Here is a 22,500-nt window from a genome sequence, read left to right as displayed (position 1 = left end):
GTTTTCCAGCCCTCGGCTGGGTGTTGATGATGGACCCGTGTGGTCTGAAATGATTAATTGCCTTGGCTCAATTGAAAACCGCACACGCATAATGCAAATCCAATCTGTGGCGGATGGCTATATGAGTGAACTCATGGTATCTATTGGTAGATGCCATCTATCGTTTATTAATTAGGCAATCAAATCGAATCATTTAGTATTAGTCACTGATGTGTGGAGCATTAAAAATTATTTCTGTAGGCATTTGTCACCCAATTAAACCGACTGCAGCCAAGTACCCCCGGCAGTCATCCAAAGAATCGACTATATAGCCGCACATATGTAGAACTCAACTGCAGCGAATTGCAATAATCGAAGTCTATATAGCGTCGAGACTTTTATTAATGATGAGTGAAAATGGGAAATGAGAATATTTTCCAATTTTCCCAAAGCACAAGAAGGTGCAAAAACAGCAATGTGTATATGTGCTCTGATTAATCATGTACAGCCACATAGGCAGCATGGAAATGAGTCAGTACCGAGCCGAATGTAAAAGTATTTTTCGATTTTTGTTTTTAGAAATTTATGAGCGACAAGCAAAATGTATTTTTAAAACATATTTCATACTCCACACAAAAAATCGAAGGAACATCGCATACATATTCTAACGATTATATACAAATATATATATGTGACTGGAAATGTTGTAAATAAAATTTGTTTATGATTTACATATTTTTTTAAAAGTTAGCACAGCAGTCATAGGAATACCTAGAATATTAAAATGTCAGGTAGAGTTCCTCAAGCTTTAACACATATCTGGTGTAGGTACTAATACTAGTTCTGTATACGACGGATTTTCTCTATATACCTTGCTAGCAGCTACCTACTGAATCTAAAAAACATTTCATATGCGTTTAATATAGCCGCCGCTGTGATCTAAATTTAAAACAAAAGCTATTTAGTTGCGAAGAAGTTCAACACAAGCAAACGGTCTATACTCGATCGATGTGTGTGTGTATTTGAGAGTATCTGAGATTTACTAGATACACAGATACGAGCGAATACTGGGTGACTGCGTCCTGGGCACTAGATTATACGAATACGCATACGCCGTGTGGTACGCGGACCGACAAGTCCGTCAACATATCTCACAGATACAACAGCATCGCAGCCGATTGTATCTGTATCTCTCTACACTAAACTCTACATCGATTAAGCTTATAAGTTTAAAAGTTAAATTAAATATAAGAATATCATATGATATATATAATATAATATATTAAGAATTAGTTTCTCGTAAATGCAAAAAACAAGCACGATTGAAAATGAGCTCACATGTTCCTTAACTTCTAAAGTTCAACAGAAACATTTTCAAACATTTTACATAATTTTTCTTTCTGTGTATCTGTTGCTTTTCCTTCTTTTTCCTCTTGCCCGTGCTCGTCAGCACGTCCATGTCCAAGTTGTGTTGGTGTTTTCATCTCATGAAATGTTTCAATTTGTCTATTTTTAGTGGCAAGTTTCTTTTTGTTTATTAGTTCTTCGCTTTTTTTGTTGTTGTTTTTGCTGTTTTGCTCTCTTTCAGCTTTGACTTTCCCAGCATATAGTGGCAAGTATATAGTGTATCTTGGATATATAGGCGATGTTTTCTGCTGCTCTGATTTAACGTCACAACTAAGGAATGTCTCTCGGGCTATTCTTCTGCTCGAAACAGCCTGGATCAGCCACGCATTGTTTGGCCCGTCTTTCATATGTTTTTGTGGCCGAAAAGCTTTAGCCATATATCTCGTTATGTTTATACAGTTTCACTGTACATTATGTGGTACATAATACGCTAATGGCTGCGTATTTGCTAGGTGTTTGCATCGATTTAGACGTAAGGTCAAACTATGCCCGTGCGAGGTGCCTTTCTTCTGATAGCTAAGGTATCGTCAAATGGGTTTATATATATAAGAAATTTTATATTTTTAATAAAGTTAATTAATTTTCTGAGAAGATGTCAGATCTTGGATACTGGTTTATTATGAAGTTTGTTTTTGAGTGACTTGTTTAATTTCAATCATTTAAATGCTAGTTTCTACTTATAATATTAAAATTTAATAATATTCGAATTACTAACTAATTAAGGGGGTTTCCAAACCATTTTCTAAGTGGATTAATTAGTTTGCATTTGAAGCAGGTTGTTTATACAATCTGTTAAGCTTCCTTCACTGAATTTCATTAATTCAATTCTAACTTCGGAATTATTAGTGCACTTTGTCGCTATATTATTGCTATACATAAATTTCTGACCGTAGAGATAGATTTATTTGTTATAAGTACTACTAATACAACATAATTTTTTTAGAAAACGGAACTTAACATATATAAATAATACTTCCCTGTAGTTATCCCTTTGAACAGAGTTAAATAACCGATTCGATTGAACCCCATAAAGAATGCCTCAAGATTGTGTCTGCACATGCAGCCGACAGACTGGCAGGCAGTGAGTAAACAAATATATAACCATAAATTGGTTACCATGGCGCTGATTTTAGCTGCAGATACAGATACTACAGATACACCGTATCTATCTGCACCAGGCATAAACAATTATAAACAACATGTTTTGGTAATGTTACGCTTAGATTCGCTCTACTACAGTGTTTTGCAAACAATGGATGGGCATAAACATGGCCCAGCACATGGCTCGATGGAGGAGATACTGATACAACTTTATCTGGTGGCTACACTCTCCACTCCATGGGGTGTAAATCAATATTAGGCTTATCTTGACCAACTGTGAGAATTTTTGCAGGCTGCGATCCCCAAAAGATACTGCTAGCATAGCCATGACAGAAACACGGATTTGGCTACCTCACTCGAGTTTCACTTTCCACACGCCATGGGTTACTGGTCGGAAACGCGAGCGTGGCTCTTTCGTGATCCTGCCAAGCTCATCCGCTACCTGGTGCTATTCGTCTGCTGCATTGTGGTCATTGTGCAGCTCTACGAGTGTTTCTATAAGCTCCATGATCCACCCATCTCCACGCACTCTTACTATAATCTGAATGAAACCATTGAGATGCCAGCGGTTACCATATGCCGGGAGCCGCCCTACAGGGAAGAGGTGTTAACTGTGAGTGAAGGAAAAGGATTATTACAATATCAAATATTCATAAGATTTAAGGGGAAAACATATATAGATAATGGTATAATAATATATATTTCTAGTCTATCTCCGGCGGTTACTGTCCTCATCCAAAATATGCCACCTGCTGGATGAACTATCCATTTGGCGAGGTTTCCCTGGATGAATTCTTTGAAAATGGCACTCATGACATGTCCGACACTTTCATTATGTACGGACTCAATGGCAATGCAAATAGTAGGAAATTATATATATTGTCTTTGTCATATTATAACACATATTAATCGGATTTAGATTTGGATATGAATAACAGCTTGCACTTCTATATGGGTCGATGCTATACCCTTCGGCCCAAGGAGCCCACCAAGAGGGTATCTAAGGCAGTGGGTTACTCTCTACTTCTAGAGCATTCCAGAGTCACTACTTCCGTCAGTGATGTGGATACAGGCAGCACAGGATGGCATGTTTTCATACACGACAAGAAAGAAGACTTTACAGGTGAATTTAAGTTGATTCTCTATTAAATTGTATGTAAATCAAGGTAACTTTACCCTACCAGAAATCAATATGAAAGGTTCCGGACGAGTGGAGTATGTGTTTGTTAGTGTAAATGAGGAAATTGAGATTAAACTGCAATCCCAGTATTTCTCCAATATCCAGACCCGAGGTGAAGCCTGTTCCAGTGATGAGGGTTACAGTGATTTGAAGGTATACCCTATAACTATATTCCCAAATTAATTAATATATTAGTAACATTTTAGTGCGGCGAGCATTGCATTTGGAAAGATTTGGCCGATAATATGCAGTGTTCGGGACCCTGGATGCATGAAATTGAGACAGAACCCTGTAATGATACCCTCTCCATGAGGCAATTAATATCGGATTATAAAGAGTATGGTTACATTTAAATCAAGAGCTTCTCTATTAATAAAATTTTGTAATTTTTAGGGTGTATGAGAATGAGGACGACTTTGACTGTGATTGCATTCAGCCCTGTCAGTCGAGGATCTACACCACCTTCATTCAGAATCGAAAGGCCTTCAACCAGCCAGAGCCGCGCACCCTAATCTATATATACTACACAACCAAGCTGATATCGGTAGGGAATCTAACACATAATGATGCATCGAACATTGATTGAACTCATTTCCCTTTTTTACTTCCCTTGCCAGATGATCGAAGAGCGTCCCAGCTATGACACCACCCAGTTTATAGCGGATGTGGGTGGTTCCCTGGGATTTCTGCTTGGTTTATCCGTCTTGGGGTTAATTGGCATACTAGAACATGTATGTATGATAGTGAAATCTTTAATATTCTTTATAATATTAATATATATATTACCATTTCAGCTGACTCTTTTCTTCTGTGGCGGTTTTATTAAGAAGATGCAGCAAAAAGAGCAGGAATCAAAGGCCAAAAGCTGCGAGGATGGTCAGTCCCAGACCAGTGATGAGACCATCGATATAGCCATTGCTTATAAAAAGCCAAGGAAGAAAGATAGATATTAAGGCAAAATAAAAACCAAGCTGGCTTGGTCTTTATAATTTCAATAAGGGTTATCAAGAAAACTAATCAAATTCACTTCTTAAATTTAATCAACATTACATACAGCGTTACAATTTCCTTAGCCTATAACTTATTACAATACAACTGCACTCAAGTAAACTCCAAAAATTAAAATATTTCTTTATAAAACTTGTAACAATATTCAAATACTTTTATTCTTTGCTTAAAAGACTTTCTCATACTCATGAAACTGTGAAAATATTTGAGTGAGTATACTATACTTAAATCGAAATTCTTAAGCTCATCAGTATACTAAGACCAATGAACAGCAGGGAGCTCACTTGCGTAAGAGAAGCACCTGAAGTGGTCTTCAAATTAATGTTGGTATTGAGAATGTCACCAAACTTGTTAATTATATCCGGCAAGGGAGAGGTTCTGATCTCGCAGGCGGTGTTCTCGATGGCGTCCTTGACACTGGCAGTTAAAATTCGGAAATTAATCGAGCCGGCGTAAAGCTCGTCATAGATAAACACTGGCAGCTGATTGGATAAAACCCACAGGCGTTTCTGGTCATCCACCTTGATGTCACTGGGAAAGACCAGAGTCTCGTTGCTCATGTAGATGCGGCTCTGGGAGCTGTGGGTGAAATCGGTGGCTGTGCGCCAACAGGCCACTTCATTGAGATTGGGCAGAGTGTAGAAGAGGACACCCGTCTCCGGGTCCAAGAACTCAGCGCCAGCTTGGGTATTAATGCCCCTGGATCCCAGAACCTTAAACTCCCGATAAATCTCAGGTGAGGTGGCCAGGGTTTTGTTTCTCAGTATTCCCGTATCCACAGCAAACTCCATGTTCGAGCAAAGTGGGTGGAAGTACAGCGTGGAGTAGCCCGATTCCAAGGGCTTCGACAGAGTCAGACCATAGAGACCATCATCCCACTGGAAGTCAATGCCATTGATGCTAAAGTTACCGGCCATCGGATCCGGATGGAAGTAATGATGCTGAACTCGCCACGACTCCTGGTCCTTCCATGAGTACACCACCAGGCCAGGATTACCCAGATCCGCAGCGTAGGCGTAGCTATTCTCGCAGTCAGAATCCTCCACCGCCAGATTGGCGAATAGAGAGGCCTGCTTCACCTGATCGGCGGGTAGAACATGTCGTCTGAGCAGATCGTCATTGTGCAGATCGTAGACCAGCAGCTGAGGTGCTCCATAGATTTTGGTCTTGTCCAGGACCCCAGAGATGCGAGAATCCAGAACCCAGAGTCGACCACAACGATCGGCTTTCACACGGAAAGGGGAGACCAACTCCGGCTCGGCTTCCAGCTGACTATGAGCCTGCCAGCTGGGGAAGGGCTTCAGGGCGGGCATCTTGCTGGAAGTGTCTGTAAAAAGGAAAGCGTAGGTTTTTATTTAAAAAGTAAATTATATTTTTTAATAATTATTGATGAGGGAATTTTTTAAATTCCCATTACATTTTATTGATAAAGTAAGTCCCAATATACATATGACCTCTCAAATATATACATATAAGACAAAATAAAATTAAATCCGGTTCAGAAACACCTCTATTGTTTAGGAAGTTTAGTGACCTCGCATTCAACACTCATTTTATTTGTTTAAATTGTATTTTACTTTTGGTCATTTGCATTGCTTTTCGTTTTAAATGACGTTAATTGGAGTCTTGACAATATTTGGCTGTTCATTGGAAGGCGGCTTCTGATGAGTAATCGTCAATTTGTTTACCTGAGTGCACTGGAGCTTTGTATTTACACCTAACTATACTGATTAACTTGCTAATGCTTTGGGATTGAGTTGTGGTTAGGACAGCTTCCCACATGTCACGGTAAAAGGTAAAACAACTGTATTAATAGCACCTGGATCTTATACAAGAATGGTAATCTTCAATTATTTATTACTTTTTATACCCTAGCAAGGTATTTTAGTCAGAAGCTTGTAATTATGTCAAGGAGTCATTTCCGACCCTTCTTGATCAGCACGAAGAGCTGAGTCCTGTAAAAAACAAATTTTCGAAAATTTTTAACAATTTTATAACGGGTCACATCGTTAAACTTGTCAAAAATTTTAAAAATTATTTTAATTTTTTTATTTTTTAAATTGAGTATGCCGATTTATTAACCTAATAAAAACTAGCACATAACCGTTTTCCGAATTGAAATCAATGCATTTTTGGCTTAGTTATGATCAAATAATATTTACACCACTGCGTATACATAATCTTTAAGTCCTTATAAATATTTGAAAAAAAATTCGTAGATTTTTTATATTTTATGAGTATACGGAGATATAAACCTAATAAAAACTAATGTTTTCTAAATTTAAATCACTTTTTTTTGGCTAAGTTTTGATCAAATACTTTTTACACCAGTGCGTATACGTAATTTTTTTGGGACAGTTTACGAAATCTGTATTTTATACCCTTCCAAGGTTTATAATTTTGGTAAGAAGCTTGTTATGATGTGAAGGAGTCATTTCCGACCCTATAAATCATATATATTCTTGATCAGCACGAAGAGCTGAGTCGATCTAGCCATGTCCTGTGAAAAAAAATTTTCGAAAAATTTCAACAATTTTATAACGGGTCACATCGTTAAAATTGTCAAAAATTTTAAAAATTATTTTAATTTTTTATTTTTTTAATTGAGTGTGCAGATTTATTAACCTAATAAAAACTAGCACATAACCGTTTTCCGAATTGAAATCAATGCATTTTTGGCTTAGTTTTCATCAAATACTTTTTACACCAGTGCGTATACGTAATTTTTGTGGACAGTTTAAGAAATCTATTTTTTATACCCTTCCGAGGTTCATAATTTGAGTCAGAAGCTTATTGTAATGTGAAGGAGTCATTTCCGAGCCTATAAATAATATATATTCTTGATCAGCATGAAAAGCCAAATCGATTAAGCCATCTTCGGCAGAAAATTAAAATTTCAATTTTTTTTTTTAATTTTTATAAGGGGTTACATCGTTAAAAATGTCAAAAATGTACAACAAAAATTACATTTTTTTAATGTTTTAAATGCAGTATGCAGATTTATTAACTAAATAAAAACTAACATAGGAAGGGTTTCCGAATTGAAATTAATGAATTTTTGGCTGAGTTATGAGTTTTTTATTTAACTTTGATTTGTCGAAAACATTGTCATATAAATATCAAAAAATATCTATTCAACGCATTTGAATACTTTAAACTTAGGTTTGAAAGATTTTCGATACGATCTAATAGGAAAGGAACTAATAGGTTCATTTAAAAACTGAATGGATATATAAACTTTGCCTCTCCGAAGTACCTTTTAAAAAACTCTCTATAAAGCTTTCATTCATTTCATAATAAATAAAATATGAATGTCTGTAATGAATTTAAAGATAAATTAAAGTTATATATATAAATATCTTTAATTCATATATATCTTTAATTCATTCAAACGGATAAATAGAGCGGTTGCCCATAAATACTCAGCTTTATGGACTGAACTCAATGGCGTTTAATTCAGTCTGTGCACTTGCTATGACCAAATGTGAGTGTTTATTGTGCACTTTACAGCCTCCACGCCGAAAGGCAAAGCTCTTGGATTATATAGACGATGTGCGGCTGTTCTCAGGCATCAGGCAGACAGTTAATGACGGCAGCCAGCGGAATTACTATGCTAATTGCTCCAAGTGCGAAAGGAAACGGAATTGTTTGGATGGTCAAGTTGATCAGACAATTCCGAGACCAGACGCCACGAAAACAATACCCAAGCTATGAGATCTGAGATTTGAGATTCGAGATCCCAGATCAGTTCTTGGCACACTTAGCACATAGTGCAACCGCTTGGGGTAATTATATACATAGTTGTGTTGTGGCAGCTGCAACCGTGCAACTCATGCACTCACCATTAAGATCAAGGTATCCCAGCGAGGCCGGTACTCCGGCCCGCCATCTCGGCAGGGTGACAAAGAGTCGATGACCGGCCACCTCCAGGCCAAAGGGTATCACATTGGCAGGCTTGAACTCGCCGCGTTCGATGGCTGACCACCTCTGATCCGGACTGGCGTATTTGAAGTCCATCTCTCGCCACTCGTAGGCCACGCGGAGATTATCGTTTCCTTGGGCAGCCACCGCCCACAGGAGGAGCAGTCCCACTAGACTGGCGTGGAACATGGCTCTAATCAATTAGCTGCAAGGAAAAAAAAAATAGACAAAGATCAATTAAAATTAGCTGCTGGCCCACTCAGTTAAGCTTCCGTTAAGCCGCAACGGCCTTGTCCAAGCCATAAACTTAACCAAATTAGGCGACACTCAAAGAAATCAAATATCAGTTGAATAAATGAAAGAAAGAAACTATAAATGAATAAATGGAATATATTATATATGTGCTCTCAAAATTATTATTATCGATTAAGATATCTTGACGTCAAAATAGGTTTATATATATTTCTTCCTACAATTCTGTCAATATTCTACATATTTTGCCATTTGTTTTCCTGTATGGGCCGAGTTAATAGTCTCTCAATCTTGTCACTTGGTCCAGCCCCCGCCGCTTTACTCTTGGCCACTTTGTTCTCAACCGCATGACTCATACACTATGTCTTTGGTTCACTCGGCTATTTTGAAAGTTGTCTTTGGTATATGTTTCGAGCCGGCCAGGTTCTGGTTAAGTTGCCAAACCACAAACATTTTTATTTTTGTTTTTGGGTTTCTGCTTAAAAGCGAGTCTTGTGGTGTGTACATTATCTAATCAGCAAGATCGGAATATGTTCACAAAAGCATGGCAATTCCTGCGGGAATTTTTGATGATAAATATTGAGCAAACCTTTCTCCCTCTTCACTGCCGTTCAAGATGTCTTGCACCTCACTCAATCTTTTATTTTTAGAGTATCGTCGTAACATCATGGTATCTTCGAGCCTCAAACACTCGACCTCTTCAGCCGAATTCAAGTCGAGTCTCGTCATTCAGGCATTAGCATTTCGATGAGCACTTTGTCTGACCGCCATTCTCTTTGATTGTTCCATCTAGTAAACTTTATTTATGATCTGGGCATAGCTCAAAATTCGGTTAAATTTTCAGAAGTGAGTCAGCTTAAAAAAACCTTTCTTTAATTATGGCTTTCCAGTTTTGAGTGTGGGCGTGTCTGGGATACAGATTTTGTTAGATTATTAATAGCTTTGGATTGGTTTTAACTGCACAACGTAATTTGCTTGGGGGTTTTTCCCCCATTTTTCCTATTTTTATTTGCCATTACTTAATGCGTTACATTTTGTTTATTTAGTCTTTTTGTGTACACTTTAGTTTTGTAGCCACCATTTGAGGAGGGGCACTTTTTGGCCAACTCCAGTTATGCAAACCTTGTCACTTGGCTGACTTGAATTCAGGCGAGTTTTTTGAATGGAGTTCAGTCGATCAAAGTTTGTGTCTTGAATCTTTTGTCTGGCCCTGGCTTCGGTTTTTATGGCTAGTGAGTTTGCTTTTCTTTATTCGAATTGTAGGACAAATCTGTACCAAATGTCAACCTCTCGAAGTCGGCACTTAACAAAACACACCTTTTCCAAAGATTACGCACAAAAACAGCAAACCGCACAACCGGCAGAGTCGAAGCTTGAAACGAAACTAAAAGTTCGGTGAGCCGAAAGTCAAGTCGAGGCCTGAGATGGCGTGAGTACTGGCTTCATGCTCTCTCCACTTCGCTCTCTTGGAATTCGTCTGAACTTGAATTAGTCAGGCCGTTAAGACGCTTTAGCACATTGGAAGTGATGTATAAAGTAGTTTTTGGCACGCTCCCTGGACTAACCCACAATATATGTATATGTATTGTAATATGCAAAGCTCCCACACGCCGGCTGGGAACGTTAATCCACCCATTAATATCTCCAGCTGTGGCCATGCGATTGACAAGCCCCTGAATGTACTCCCACATCGGGGAGGAGGCCTACTGACCCATAAATATTAAAAGATAATAGACAAGCCCGCTGGCTAGAAGTAATTTCCAACGTTTATTTATGTAATTTAATCAATATTCGAAATTAAAATTGTATTCATTTGCCGGTAATTATCACGGGAGTAACCTCTGGAAAGTTCCCAGTTGAATCCATGAATGAATCTGCTTCTGAATGTCTCACTGTCTGAATCGAGAGATGGGGGTATAACCCCATTAGTCATCACAGAGTTGTGTGGGATTTCCACTTCACTTATAAGAAAGTTATATAAATAAAATATAAAATAAATAATGTACCGGCTTCAAACCAAATCCACCCAAGAAAACATTGCTTATCTTATTCAGTTTTATATTTATTAAAATGTCAATAAATTAATTCCAAAAGAATAGAGAACAATCCAAACATTAAACTAGAAGTATTATCATTATGCATTTTTCTTTGTGTAATAGTTGTTGCCTTTTTTTAGTTTAAAAGAATTTAAACAATTGCTTATTTTATCTGATGTTTTGTATACTTTTTTTTATATTTTTGCGTCTTGGTAAAAAACATTTTCCGTACAAGAATGCTAAATATAGTTGATTTTTTGTTTGTTTTCTCCTGGAGTTTGCTTTCCATTTACATTACAACATTATTAATGATTTAACATAGAAAAGTTGTTTTCTTTTTTTTTTTTGATTTTATGCATTTGCACTAAATATAGAATAGGCATTAGCTAAGTATTTTGTGTGATTATATTATTGGTTAAACGAACAGAAATATGGACAAGGGGAAAACAATTTGCTGAATTCCATAAGCTTTAGTTAATAGTAAATGCAACAAAAATAGTTTAAAGCTTATGACAAATATATATAAACAAGTTAAATATATATTTATATTTATCCAAGGATTAATTAATACAAAAACAAAAAGGAAAAAAATTAAACTTTGGTCGAAAGCTTCAAAGATCTTTGGCAAATCAAATTCTTATATAGTTTTTGCAATTAGTTTGAAAATGTTTCGATCTTGAAATACTTTCCCAACAAAGTAGTTGCAAATATCAAAGCATTATTAATTAATATCGTAATCATAATGTGTGTATATTGAAAGGTAGATTAAATCAACACTAAACGAAATGATTAAACAAACTCATTTTTCTCGCAAGTCTCATTCGAATCCATCATATTCGGATGCTCTGAGAAATGGTGTCGATGTGGTTGGTGAACTGCCTCCGGATTGTGTGGATTGTACAAGACGCGTTGCGTATGTTATGCGATTCGTCTGATATCGGAAGTTATATAGTAGTCATAGTGGTGTTATGCTTGTGAAAATAACGATTGGTGTTGTGGTGGTCGCAAGACAAGGACCGAAGAGTCCAACAGCTAAATCGATAGCTGTGATGTGCCCTCGCCTCAGAGTTACAATATACTGGACTATGGGAGTCCATATATATTTCCTGACTAGACTCCGGCACATCGCCTGCGTCCGGTTCGAACTTTTACTTGTGGTCGGAAAGGCATACTCTTCACTCAGGGCATGCAAAATATATAATAATCCAAAGATAGACATGTACCATAGTTATAGTTACAGATATAGATAGAAAGGGGGAGGAGCAGGTCGGACGCAGGGGACTCTTCGCTCAGCAAAATTAATGTGACACGCTTTCGACTGGACCCAGCAGACAGTACGCTCCGGGAACGGTTTTGTGGTTTTCTGAGGGTTTAGTAAGCTTACAGTGACTGCAAATTGTCCAGCTACTCGCGCGTCGCCCAGCGCAATGACAGACAGATTTTGGTGGACTTTATGTTAAATTTGAAATCTTTCTTTTTGTTTCGCAAACACCTAAAGCCCATTGAAATGTTAACTAAACTTGTTACTCTTATTGTACTCTTTTTCAAACGAACGCGTGCATTGCATTGTATCTTACAGCTAAAAGATCGTTTCAAAACATGAAAATGAAATCAAATAATGTGGAATAAATTTTAATCAATGACCACCACCTAAAATGAATACTAAAAGAGTCACTACAGGCACAGAAAATGCAAATCAAACAGTAACTTACTTGTTAATTAGTATATTTTATTAAAGCTTCCAAATGAGATTTACGAATTAAATCATAATATTTAGTAGAAATAAGAATTTTGATGAGATCTATTAGGAGAGAAGACTTTTCCGACACTTCAACGTATTGTTGAATCGTTTTAAATATATTGAAATATTCACTTAAATACTCTCTGATTTGACTTGCATTTCCATACCACAATCAAAAGATAAGTAACAAGTAAAAGAAAGCAACTCTACGAAATGAAAGGCGTCCATCAAATATTTACATAGTCCCTGCAACGCAATACAGTTACTGGAGTGAGAGAATAATAGGTATATTCTACAGATATGAGATTATAAAGACTGTGTACAAATGCGAGTTTTTAGTCGGAGAGTGTGTGAACCATATTACGAGTAATGCCACCAAATCTGAGAAAATTGCCTGTCTTGCATTGAGGTACTCTCGTCTGAAGCACGCCGTTCTAACACCGCAGGATTATCGAACCGGACCAAACAAAATTCTGATATGGCCGGCGATATCCCGATGACGGTGCGGCGAATTTGCCAGACCCAAAAGTCCAACATTAATTTTGCGCTAAACTATCCCAAGGAAGTTGGTAATTATTTAGTTTCAATCGCTTCTCCCTGGGTAGTTTTTCACTTGTCATTGCTTATGATTATAAATTACACAGTATAGTTACAGCAATACATGTATTTCTATATAAATATATATAGATAGATAGATGGTTGGGTTACAAGGGTGTAATATATAGGTATACTCAAACAGGGGTGAGTGTGTTAGTTGGGGTTTCATGTGGTGCTCTCCAGGGATCTGGGTGCTGAGTTAAACTAGCCTTGGCTACACTGGGTTGAGAGTATTCTAAGATCTCGGGTATCTGATCCATGCTGCTTCCCGTCAAAAAAAAAACACAACAAAACATATAGGGATATATAGGGCTAGGACTTTTCAACTGCCAATCTACTCTACTTATGCTAGCTAAAACGTTCAAAGAGGTTTAACAAGCCTAAGCCCCTCTATGAAGAGTGGAGGAGTCCACGAGTATTAGTTCATATTTATTTCAAGATGAAGTTGTGGCTAAGAAGCTAGAGAACTCGGAACATTGGAAGAACGCTACGTTAACAACAGAAAAGCGTTAATTTCAATAACCTGAAAATATGTATCGAGTGTAGTTACTATAACACGTGGAGAACTCTTTAACTAGATGCTATTATTCTTATATTTCTATAAACTATATAGCTGTGTTGGGAGGATGGGGATTTTTTGTTTGTATTTTTTGTTTTTTTTTGAGTCGTAGTTTAGTACCAACCATACCATAACCAAATTACTTAGGATATATAGTATTCATATGCATATATAATAATTAAAAAGAAAAACAAATTGATTGTAGATACCTGCTCTGATCTGCTCTCATCATCTAGCGATGACACACACACCGAATTTAAATATATTTCACACCAAAAGAATAAAAACGATACAAAGAGAGAGAGAGAGACGTTGAATATTCATGTATATGTATATAAGGTATTTGTATATAGTTAGGTATATACTATGAATAGGAAAGATAGGACTTACTTTTTGTCAGCTGACTGAAAGCAACTGAACGAATGAAGAAACGATCTAGACTAGGGATGTATATCGTAAAGAAAATTACGATATAAAATATGAAACACAAGAACCGAATCGTTAAACTATAAATTTAAAAAATCGAACTTCGCGGAATAGATATTAATCCAGTAAAGTTAATCCATCCCTAGTCTAGAAAATATGTTGGGGCCTAAACAAAAGTTGCTGGTCGGCTTTGCTTAACATTATAACAGTTTTGTAGAGCATTTCACATGGACAGGAAGAATCGAAAGTATATATGTATAAAAATTACGCACGTATAACAAACACAAGAACGATAACACAAAAAATGCTGCTTATGGCAATTGTCAACATACCCAGAGCTTTGAGCGTTCAGGTTTTTGGTTTTGGTTTTTTGGTTTTTGTGTGTGTTTCAAAGAAGTTCTTTTCTGTTCGGTTTTCATTTGCTTTTTTCGGAGGAGATATACATAGAATTAAACAACTTGAGTGTGGGATGTTAAAACATACGCTCGCTAAATAAAACTAAAAACAAAAAAAGAAAGAGATTGTTAAGAAAACAACAATTTGTATAGGGGTTAAGTGTCAACGGTTAGTTTTTGTTGATTATACAGATATATATAGATACAGATAAGGATAGAGATCTACAGCACAGCAAAATAGCTTCAGATGGATAGTATTATAGTACTGTGTGTGTGGGGATAGAGTGTGTTATACAAAGATCACACGAACAATATATCTAAAGAGATGTTGTTGTTGTTGTGGTTGGTGTTGTTATGCACGCACATCGAGATGGTTGAATTAAGAAAGAAAATTAAACAATTCGATTATTGGGAAACAAAAGCCAGAATGTAGTGCTTTAGATGAACGAAATAAGTATATGACATCGACTGATATACTAGGCATAACCGCAGATTAGTGGGTGGCGTGTGGCGGAGAAGTGTGTGTGTGTGTGTTTGTGTGTTGTGGGTGGAGTGTCTCAAAAACTGTTATACATTGAAAAAGAACTTGGCTTTGGTTGGAACAATTTTTGAAAACAACTTGCTTGCTGAGTGCGTTTTGCTGATTGCTGATGTATAAGCTGTATCCCAGGCTTGCCTCACTCGTGGAAGAGCAGCGGCAGCGGCAGGGCCAACAGCGGAGCAGCTGCTGACCTGCTGAACGGCTGCGGTTGCTGCGCGTGCTGAGGATGCGTATGCGGATGCGTGTGCGTGTGCGGTTGCAGGTGCGTTGGCGGCTGGGCTGATGGCGCCTGCAACAGAGCCGGCGCTCCAGGCAGACATCATCTGAAGCGCGGCTGCATCACCTGCAGCATATTCGGATGGCCAGGTAGCATAACGCTCATTCCAGGCATCGGCATGGCACCAGCCGGCAGAGCCCCCGGCAATCCTGGTAATCCAATTTGCATGGGCAGTAAACCTAAAGAAAAATATATTATTACTTTGAATACTAAATTGTCCTAGGGATATATATCAAGGGGAACCGTTGATATATCAAACAATATTGCATATAAATTAAATTGTTTTGTACTGGGACTCACCTGCCGGAATACCATTGAATCCTGGTCCACCGGCTCTTAGCATATTTCCTCCGATCAGAGCTCCGTGTGGTCCGATAGCCATAGCCGGTCTGAGCATGGGCTGCATCAGCTGCATGTGACCGGGTAGCGGCATCTGAAGGAGGCGGATCGGACGTGGAGAGAAAGATATAGAAGAGCATGGAAAGGATGGATATCGAGGATTAATACTATGAGGGCTTTTACGTTTGGTCTATATATTGAAGCCATTGTACACAAAATTAGCTAATTTGTTATTAATTATGTTTGTTTGTTGTTTTTTTTTTCATTTAAAATATTAATAAGTTGTTTTTTTTTTGCGAACTTATTCAATACATGGATAAGAGGAGTGTGTATGTGTGTGTGTGTTTGGTTTGTTGTTTGTGGAGGAACTTTTTTGCATCGCATTACAAATGTATGATAGATAGAGCAGAGACAAGATATATAGAATAGAATATTGAGTAGAGCAGAGAGAAGAGACTCCTTCATCCTCTTCTAGTCATCATTGGCAAAAACAATATTATTTTATTTTATTTTTTGTTTGTAAATAAATAGTTTGTTGATTTAAAAAGAAAAGTACTTACAATTCGGAAACTGAACTGACGACGACGAGATGGTGTGGAGGGTGTGAGGGGCTTAAGGCTTGTTCAATATCTTATAACAAATTAAACGTATTCGCACTTAATAGAAAGTAATAGTAAACTGATTTACTAACCGGAGGGAGGCCACGGGTCGAGTTCAAATTCCAATATTCTTCAGTTAAAAGTTAGTTTCAAACTTAGCTAAGGGTGAGGTTGGTCAGTGAGAGATGAAGATGAATGAATAAGGCTGGGTTAAGACGAACACAGTATAAGTTTAAGATGCGTAACGTTCATACCTCTGAATTGCCATAAGTAGTATTTAAAAATATAATGCGCCTGTGTGCGCACAGATCTAGAATGCACATATAGTGAAGTATAAGAGAATAGCTTCATAAAAAGCCTGAACTTAGCTTTAAAACCAGTCCGAAAAATGTATGTTTAAAAAAATCGTAAGGCGTAACGCATCTTAAAACTTTGGTTAGAAATAGTGCTATGGCAAGGTAAAAGAGGTTGGAAATGACAACAACCGATAGTCCGCTACCCTGAATAAGCATTTTCATTGCGTATTAAACCAAATGAATTGTTATTAATATGGCATGTGGATGAGACTTTATCGGATGAGATCCGTGTAAAAAAGGGGGACATATAAAAATGCATGGATTGGAGAAAATGAAACATTGATGTTGGTAGTACAATTTACAGATCAAAGAACACTTATAGATAGTATTTTTCTGTTGCTTTTCTTAATTTTTGGTGGGTGGGTGGAGTTGTTATCGAGGTAATAGAGATAGATATAGAGAGAGAGATAGACATATCAATGCGGTGTGTGTAGGTCTTACTTAATTTGTGTGTATTTTTGTGAATATGAATTAATCAATCAACCAATCAATCATCAATCAATTAAACCAACCAACGCAGCAACCATTACGACAAAGTCAAAGTAATTCTGTTTTTGTTTTTGGTAATATAAATTATTGAAATGTACTTACATGGCTTGCAAAATATTTTAAACACAACTCACGACTCTTCTCTCAATAATTATTATCGTAATTGTGAATTCTGTCATTCAGTTTTACTTGCAAGGCAGTATGTATGTACTAGGAACATTATTTTGTTTTGGGGAATGGGGATTCTCAAATGGATTATATACGCATGGATGTGAGCGACTGAGAGAGATAGAGGAGGTAGGAGAGTAGTAGAAGGTACTTGCTTAGACTACATAATTACTTGCATAAGTACGACTAAGTAATATTATAATGGAGTTGTTTGGCTTTTACTTATCTTTTTGCATTTCACATTTCATTTTGCGGGATGTGATATTCGGGGCAAGGGGGAGTGATTAGGTTGGGAATTCGTGGGAAAAGATTAACTTGTTGTTGTACAAAAAACATACATACTGTATAACACTGTTCGGGGCCCTGCGCAACACTTTTTCAACTCTCTTGAATATCAACACTGAACTTCTGCTTTCTGTACTGCAATTGGTAATGGTAACTTTAACACATTTTATTTCATTTTTAAAAAGCTTTCAATACTTTCTCAGAATTATCAGAATGAAATGATGTAAGACCTATTAGTTTAAACAGTTCAAATCACTTGTCTCAATGTTAGCTATGCAAAGTGTGTTCGAAAAGTAAACGAACAAGTCTGAAGCTGCAGAGTTGGAAAGCGTATGCAAATTGCTATGATAAGCTTGATGTGACTAGAAAATTAATATAAGTTCAAGGAGGAAAAACTAAAAAAGAAAGTTAGCTAGGAAGACGAGCTAAAGCACTTTTTGATTTTATAACATTAAAACATTTTGTATAATTTCGAACACCTTGCTATTTCTCTTTTTACTGAGACTTGAAGAAATGATTTCAACTGAAGTGAATCAAATTTAGTTGTGTCAGTATTGGGAGTGGTTAGCCTCTTATTAGTTAATTTTGGTGGGTCAGTCTCAATAATTTGATTCTTTAGTTCTTAAAAAATGACCCACAAATAGCTCGGCATAAATCCTTTTTTAACAGGTGATAGGCATGATCTGCAAAAGGTGATGCAATGATGAAGGCGAAAGCTTTAAACTAAACCATATTTATATATATTTATATGTATTAACCCACTCAAAAATGCTGTCGTTGGCTTTTTGGCACCACCCTGGGTCACTAGATCGGTTTTTTTATCTATAGTTTGTTTGGTCTTTTACAGATTGAGATTCTCAGCACTTGGGATTCGATTTTGTTGTTAAGTCAAGTTCATTCTTTCGTTTGGTTGTTTAGCGATGCATATGCAGCATCGCGGGACTAGAGACTTACCATGCCAACGGCTGCGGCCGCCGCAGCCGCTGCAGCAGCGCCCGGATTCGCCGGCTGCTGTCGTGCAGCCTGAAAGCGTTGGAGCATCACAGCCCGATTCAGTTCCTCCAGTTGCTTGACCTGCTGCTGTTGCACCACCTGCTGTTGCTGCTGCGCCGCCTGCTGTTGCACTGCTTGTTGTTGCTGCTGCGCCGCCTGCTGATGCTGCTGCACTGCGTGTGCCACCTGAGCAGCCTGCACCTGAGCTTGGACCACGGCCTGAGCTTGCGCCTGCGCCTGGGCTTGAGCCTGAGCCTGAGCTTGGGCTTGGGCCTGAGCCTGAGCCTGAGCCTGAGCCTGAGCCACTTGTGCGTGAGCTTGCGCCTGGGCTTGAGCCTGTGCCTGTGCCACGGCCACCAGAGCGGCGGTCTGTAAGTAAACGTTGGGAATCGGTTCAATTTATCTCGCCAGTGAAAGGGGGAGTATTAAGTTCACAGAAACCCTCAATAGTTTACGGACATTTAAGAAAATAAAATACAAATTTAGGAACGGAATGGGCTAACTATAGCAACTTTATCTAGACCCTATACTCTTCTATTAAAATCTTTTTAGCTCTAGTCTTTTAATTATAGTTAAAAAAAAAACAAAAACTAAAAGAAATTTATTTAATTCCAAACATAGAAAAAATGCTAATTGTTAATATTTTTAAAATATAATTGACTGGCCTACAGAAATGATAATTTAATAAGGTAATTTTATTAAATTATTGTCCATAAAATATTCAATTATACCAATTTCAGTTTAGCCATTATATTACTTCCTTTCCTTCCGGTTTAAATATACACGGGGAAAGGGAGGGTCGGGCATCTGAGTTGCACACACACATCCCTTAATCTCTCTTCAATTTGCCTAATTTATTTAAGGTTTCCTGTTTTAAATCAAAGTAACTTAAGTGGTTAAATTGAAAACCGCCGTTTCGTTTGTTTTGTTGCCATTAATTTCTTTGTTTAATTAAAAAATTGTACAGACATATATCATCATCACTATATGCTAAAAAAATGTATTTCTTTTACGTTCTTTTTTATCGGGTCTGTTTCCTGTCTGTAACTCTTGTATCCGTTCGCTTGCGTACGCTGCGCTCCCGTCTCGTATGAACGTAATTTTAGCGTCATTCGCTCTTAACGCGAAATGTGCAAAAATAAGCGTATTGGTAATAGAAATCGGTATCGGTACAAAATTGTCCAGCTTGGATAAATGGAATTATCTTTGAAAGCAAAATGCCAACGAATTTCCAATATATTTAAGTCAAATAAAAGTAAGTTACATTTATTTTGTTTTTTTTTTTCTTTCGGAAATTGTCTTTTATACAAGTCCGCGTTCAGTCCGTCCGTTTTTGCGTTCTTTTCTTTTGCTTGTTATGCGTCCTTTTTATGTCCCGGTGTGCTCATTTATATTGACTATGATTTCTATAACTATGATAAGAACTCACTTCCTGGGCCTTCGAGATGGCTGTGGAGACGGCAAGCGCGTTAGCGGCCGCCAAGCCGCTGCTACTGCCCGTGGGCGATATCCCCGCCAGCGATGGTGGCGGCGGGGTGCTAGGCATCGACGTTGAGGCGGCGGCACCATTGTTGCTGGGACTCTGGCTCTTTTGCGGATTCGCGAGGGCAGCCATAGCGGCTGCCAATCGCGCTTGGTACTTGGGCTGCCTGGCTCTCAGCTCTTCCAGGCTAGCGTCCTCAGGCGGATGCATGATCTTGGTAGTGACAGCAGCCGCCGGTCCACTACCAGCAGCTGGTTGAACTGGCGGGCGCTGCTGCTGCTGAGCATCTGGCGGTCCACTTGGTGGTGCACTGGATGTGCCACCAGCATGATTGGTGGTGGGCGGAGCACTTATGGTTGCATTACTTTATTAAAAACGTAAAAATTTTAATATTAGTATGAGAGTAGAAGAAAGAGCTTTAAATTAGGTTCCATTTCTACAAGGAACTTGCTTGCCAGACTGCATTTTAGGGAAACGACACATTCAATTATGCCCCCTAATCAGCGATACCCACCTGTAAGCTGGAAATGTTGGCTTTTGTTGGGCCATAGCGGCGGCATGGTGGTGGTGATGCGCCGCCGCCGCTGCTGCTGCTGCCGAGGTAGTGGCCATTGCCGCAGGAAATAGAGGACGAGGCGGCATCATGTGCGGCATCATGGGCATCGGGTATGGAGGAAGCGGAGGCATATGTTGCATCATTCCCATGCCATACTGGCCCAGCATGTGTGGCGGCATCATATTTGGCGGCATCATCATTGGCGGTGGCACGCTCATGGGATCTACAATAAAAGGATAGACTTATGGGGACTTCTCCTAGTACAATTAGGAAAGCGACCACTTACATTCTACTTTTTTCTTGGCCACCGGCTCGTCATCGTCCGAGTCCGACTTGCCGCCGTTCTTTTGTCGCTCGTGATCCCTGATGTCCTCTGCAGGTATTCCGTCCATGCCGAAGATCTCAATCTCAATGTTTGAGCGATTTGGCAGCGAGTTGGGTACCTTGTCGACCGTCTCCTTGTGCACCTGCATACAGTGAATCGAGAGGCCAGGGCCGGTGTACAGCTTTTTGTGGCAGATGTGGCACTTGAAGTGCTTGGCCTTTTGGTGCTGCACCAGGATCTTCTCGTCATCGAACTCACGGTTGCAGTACCTAGATTTTTCACTGGGAGTTAAGGAAAATGCCAATCTGTGTACCCCCCTGCTCCAGAGCCCCTGCCCACAATACCATTATATAAATGAGCGTGTATGTGTAGATACAAATTTTTTCGCTCGCCCTCCCAGCCAGCGGCGCACATGCCGTGGACAACGCACTTTTGCAGTTTGTTTTTTGAAAAGGATACCAGCACCAGGGCTTTGAGGCCTTCTTCTTCTTGCGTCCCATGGCTCCAAGTTTGTTTTAAAACACTTAAATTTATAGAAACGCTCGGTCAATTGGTAGAAAATTACAAGTTGGTGCAGCGAAAAACTATTCTGCCGTGGAAAACAAAATGGAGAGCCAATCAGAGTGACCGTTGTCGCACTCGGACGGTAATACAAGAATTAGCGCTGGGCCACCAGGTGGCGTCTTTGCGTGTTCCTCCACTGCGGACAAATTTCACAAATATTCTCCTTTCTTTTTGTTAGCTTAAATTAAACAATTTTTTGGAAAATAAAAATCGTTATGGAACTGTCAGAGCAGATGCTTTAAAATAACAAATGAATTATGGTACTCCAAATGTATTTGGCTTGATTAATAAATGTCGGTATTTTCTCAAATTAAATGTAAGGTTATTGGGCGCTCCAGCTGTGGTCACTCTAATCCGGCCGGCGTTTACTAAAAAACAGACAAATGGCAGATAAAAAGGTAAAATTTGTAAAATAATAGTCTTTTAGCATTTCACCACCATGTACGTCGCCTTCCAGGTGGGGGGCAACAACGACGGCAAGGAGAAGCGGCGGAAGGAGTCGATTTTGGATCTGTCCAAGTATCTGGAGAAACAGATTCGCGTGAAATTCGCGGGCGGCCGCGAGGCTTCTGGAATTCTCAAGGGCTACGATGCGCTGCTCAATTTGGTGATGGACAACACGGTGGAGTATCTGCGGGACTCCGACGAGCCATACAAGCTAACCGAGGACTCTACGAGAAGTCTGGGACTGGTTGTATGCCGTGGTACAGCGCTTGTTTTGATATGTCCACAGGATGGAGTCGAGAGCATTGCCAATCCGTTCATAACGCAGTAAATGGCGATATGCCGAGACAAGGTCGGTGCTTAGAATAAGGTTCAAACGCTTATGGAAATCGGAAATTTAAATATATATATTAAGCGGACACAAATGCATATAAATTATTACTTAAATTTAGCCTACACTAGACCGCATAGTCCAATCC

General features: G+C 38.7%; 4 protein-coding genes across 5 annotated transcripts; 2 read left to right on the top strand and 2 right to left on the bottom strand.

Moving 5' to 3' along the window:
• Positions 1-2,344: 2,344 nt before the first annotated feature.
• Positions 2,345-5,451, top strand: ppk17 (amiloride-sensitive sodium channel pickpocket 17). The gene is made up of 8 exons (XM_020953514.2): positions 2,345-3,100; positions 3,196-3,349; positions 3,407-3,610; positions 3,672-3,820; positions 3,874-4,004; positions 4,061-4,211; positions 4,285-4,398; positions 4,462-5,451. Exons 1-8 carry the CDS (start codon positions 2,867-2,869, stop codon positions 4,618-4,620), a joined length of 1,296 nt encoding a protein of 431 aa, XP_020809173.2. The 5' UTR covers positions 2,345-2,866; the 3' UTR covers positions 4,621-5,451.
• On the bottom strand, positions 4,690-10,270 carry yellow-b (L-dopachrome tautomerase yellow-b). 2 transcript variants are annotated; one of them, XM_020953515.2, is made up of 3 exons: positions 10,166-10,270; positions 8,518-8,801; positions 4,690-6,002 (listed from the first exon to the last, which is right to left on the bottom strand). In XM_020953515.2, the coding sequence occupies exons 2-3, from the start codon at positions 8,783-8,785 to the stop codon at positions 4,900-4,902; spliced, it is 1,371 nt and encodes a 456-aa protein (XP_020809174.2). In that variant the 5' UTR covers positions 8,786-8,801; positions 10,166-10,270; the 3' UTR covers positions 4,690-4,899. The 2 variants fall into 2 exon arrangements, with proteins under 2 accessions (XP_020809174.2, XP_086691178.1); XM_086835052.1 differs by lacking the exon at positions 10,166-10,270 and adding an exon at positions 9,438-10,111.
• A 622-nt stretch (positions 10,271-10,892) lies between these two features.
• On the bottom strand, positions 10,893-21,781 carry BuGZ (Bub3 interacting GLEBS and Zinc finger domain protein). Its single transcript, XM_020953497.2, has 7 exons — positions 21,473-21,781; positions 20,975-21,282; positions 20,647-20,911; positions 20,079-20,496; positions 18,611-19,018; positions 15,721-15,853; positions 10,893-15,599 (listed from the first exon to the last, which is right to left on the bottom strand). The coding sequence occupies exons 1-7, from the start codon at positions 21,511-21,513 to the stop codon at positions 15,463-15,465; spliced, it is 1,710 nt and encodes a 569-aa protein (XP_020809156.2). The 5' UTR covers positions 21,514-21,781; the 3' UTR covers positions 10,893-15,462.
• A 79-nt stretch (positions 21,782-21,860) lies between these two features.
• LSm7 (U6 snRNA-associated Sm-like protein LSm7) lies at positions 21,861-22,440 on the top strand. The gene is made up of 2 exons (XM_020953544.2): positions 21,861-21,975; positions 22,035-22,440. The coding sequence occupies exons 1-2, from the start codon at positions 21,961-21,963 to the stop codon at positions 22,350-22,352; spliced, it is 333 nt and encodes a 110-aa protein (XP_020809203.1). The 5' UTR covers positions 21,861-21,960; the 3' UTR covers positions 22,353-22,440.
• The last annotated feature ends 60 nt before the right edge of the window (positions 22,441-22,500 follow it).

This window comes from Drosophila serrata, unplaced genomic scaffold (genome assembly GCF_035046125.1).
Source record: "Drosophila serrata isolate PLE 108 unplaced genomic scaffold, ASM3504612v1 contig_275, whole genome shotgun sequence".
Lineage (NCBI taxonomy): Eukaryota > Metazoa > Arthropoda > Insecta > Diptera > Drosophilidae > Drosophila > Drosophila serrata.
The sequence above is the reverse complement of the archived record's forward strand: the minus strand, read 5'-3'. Positions and strand labels throughout refer to the sequence as shown.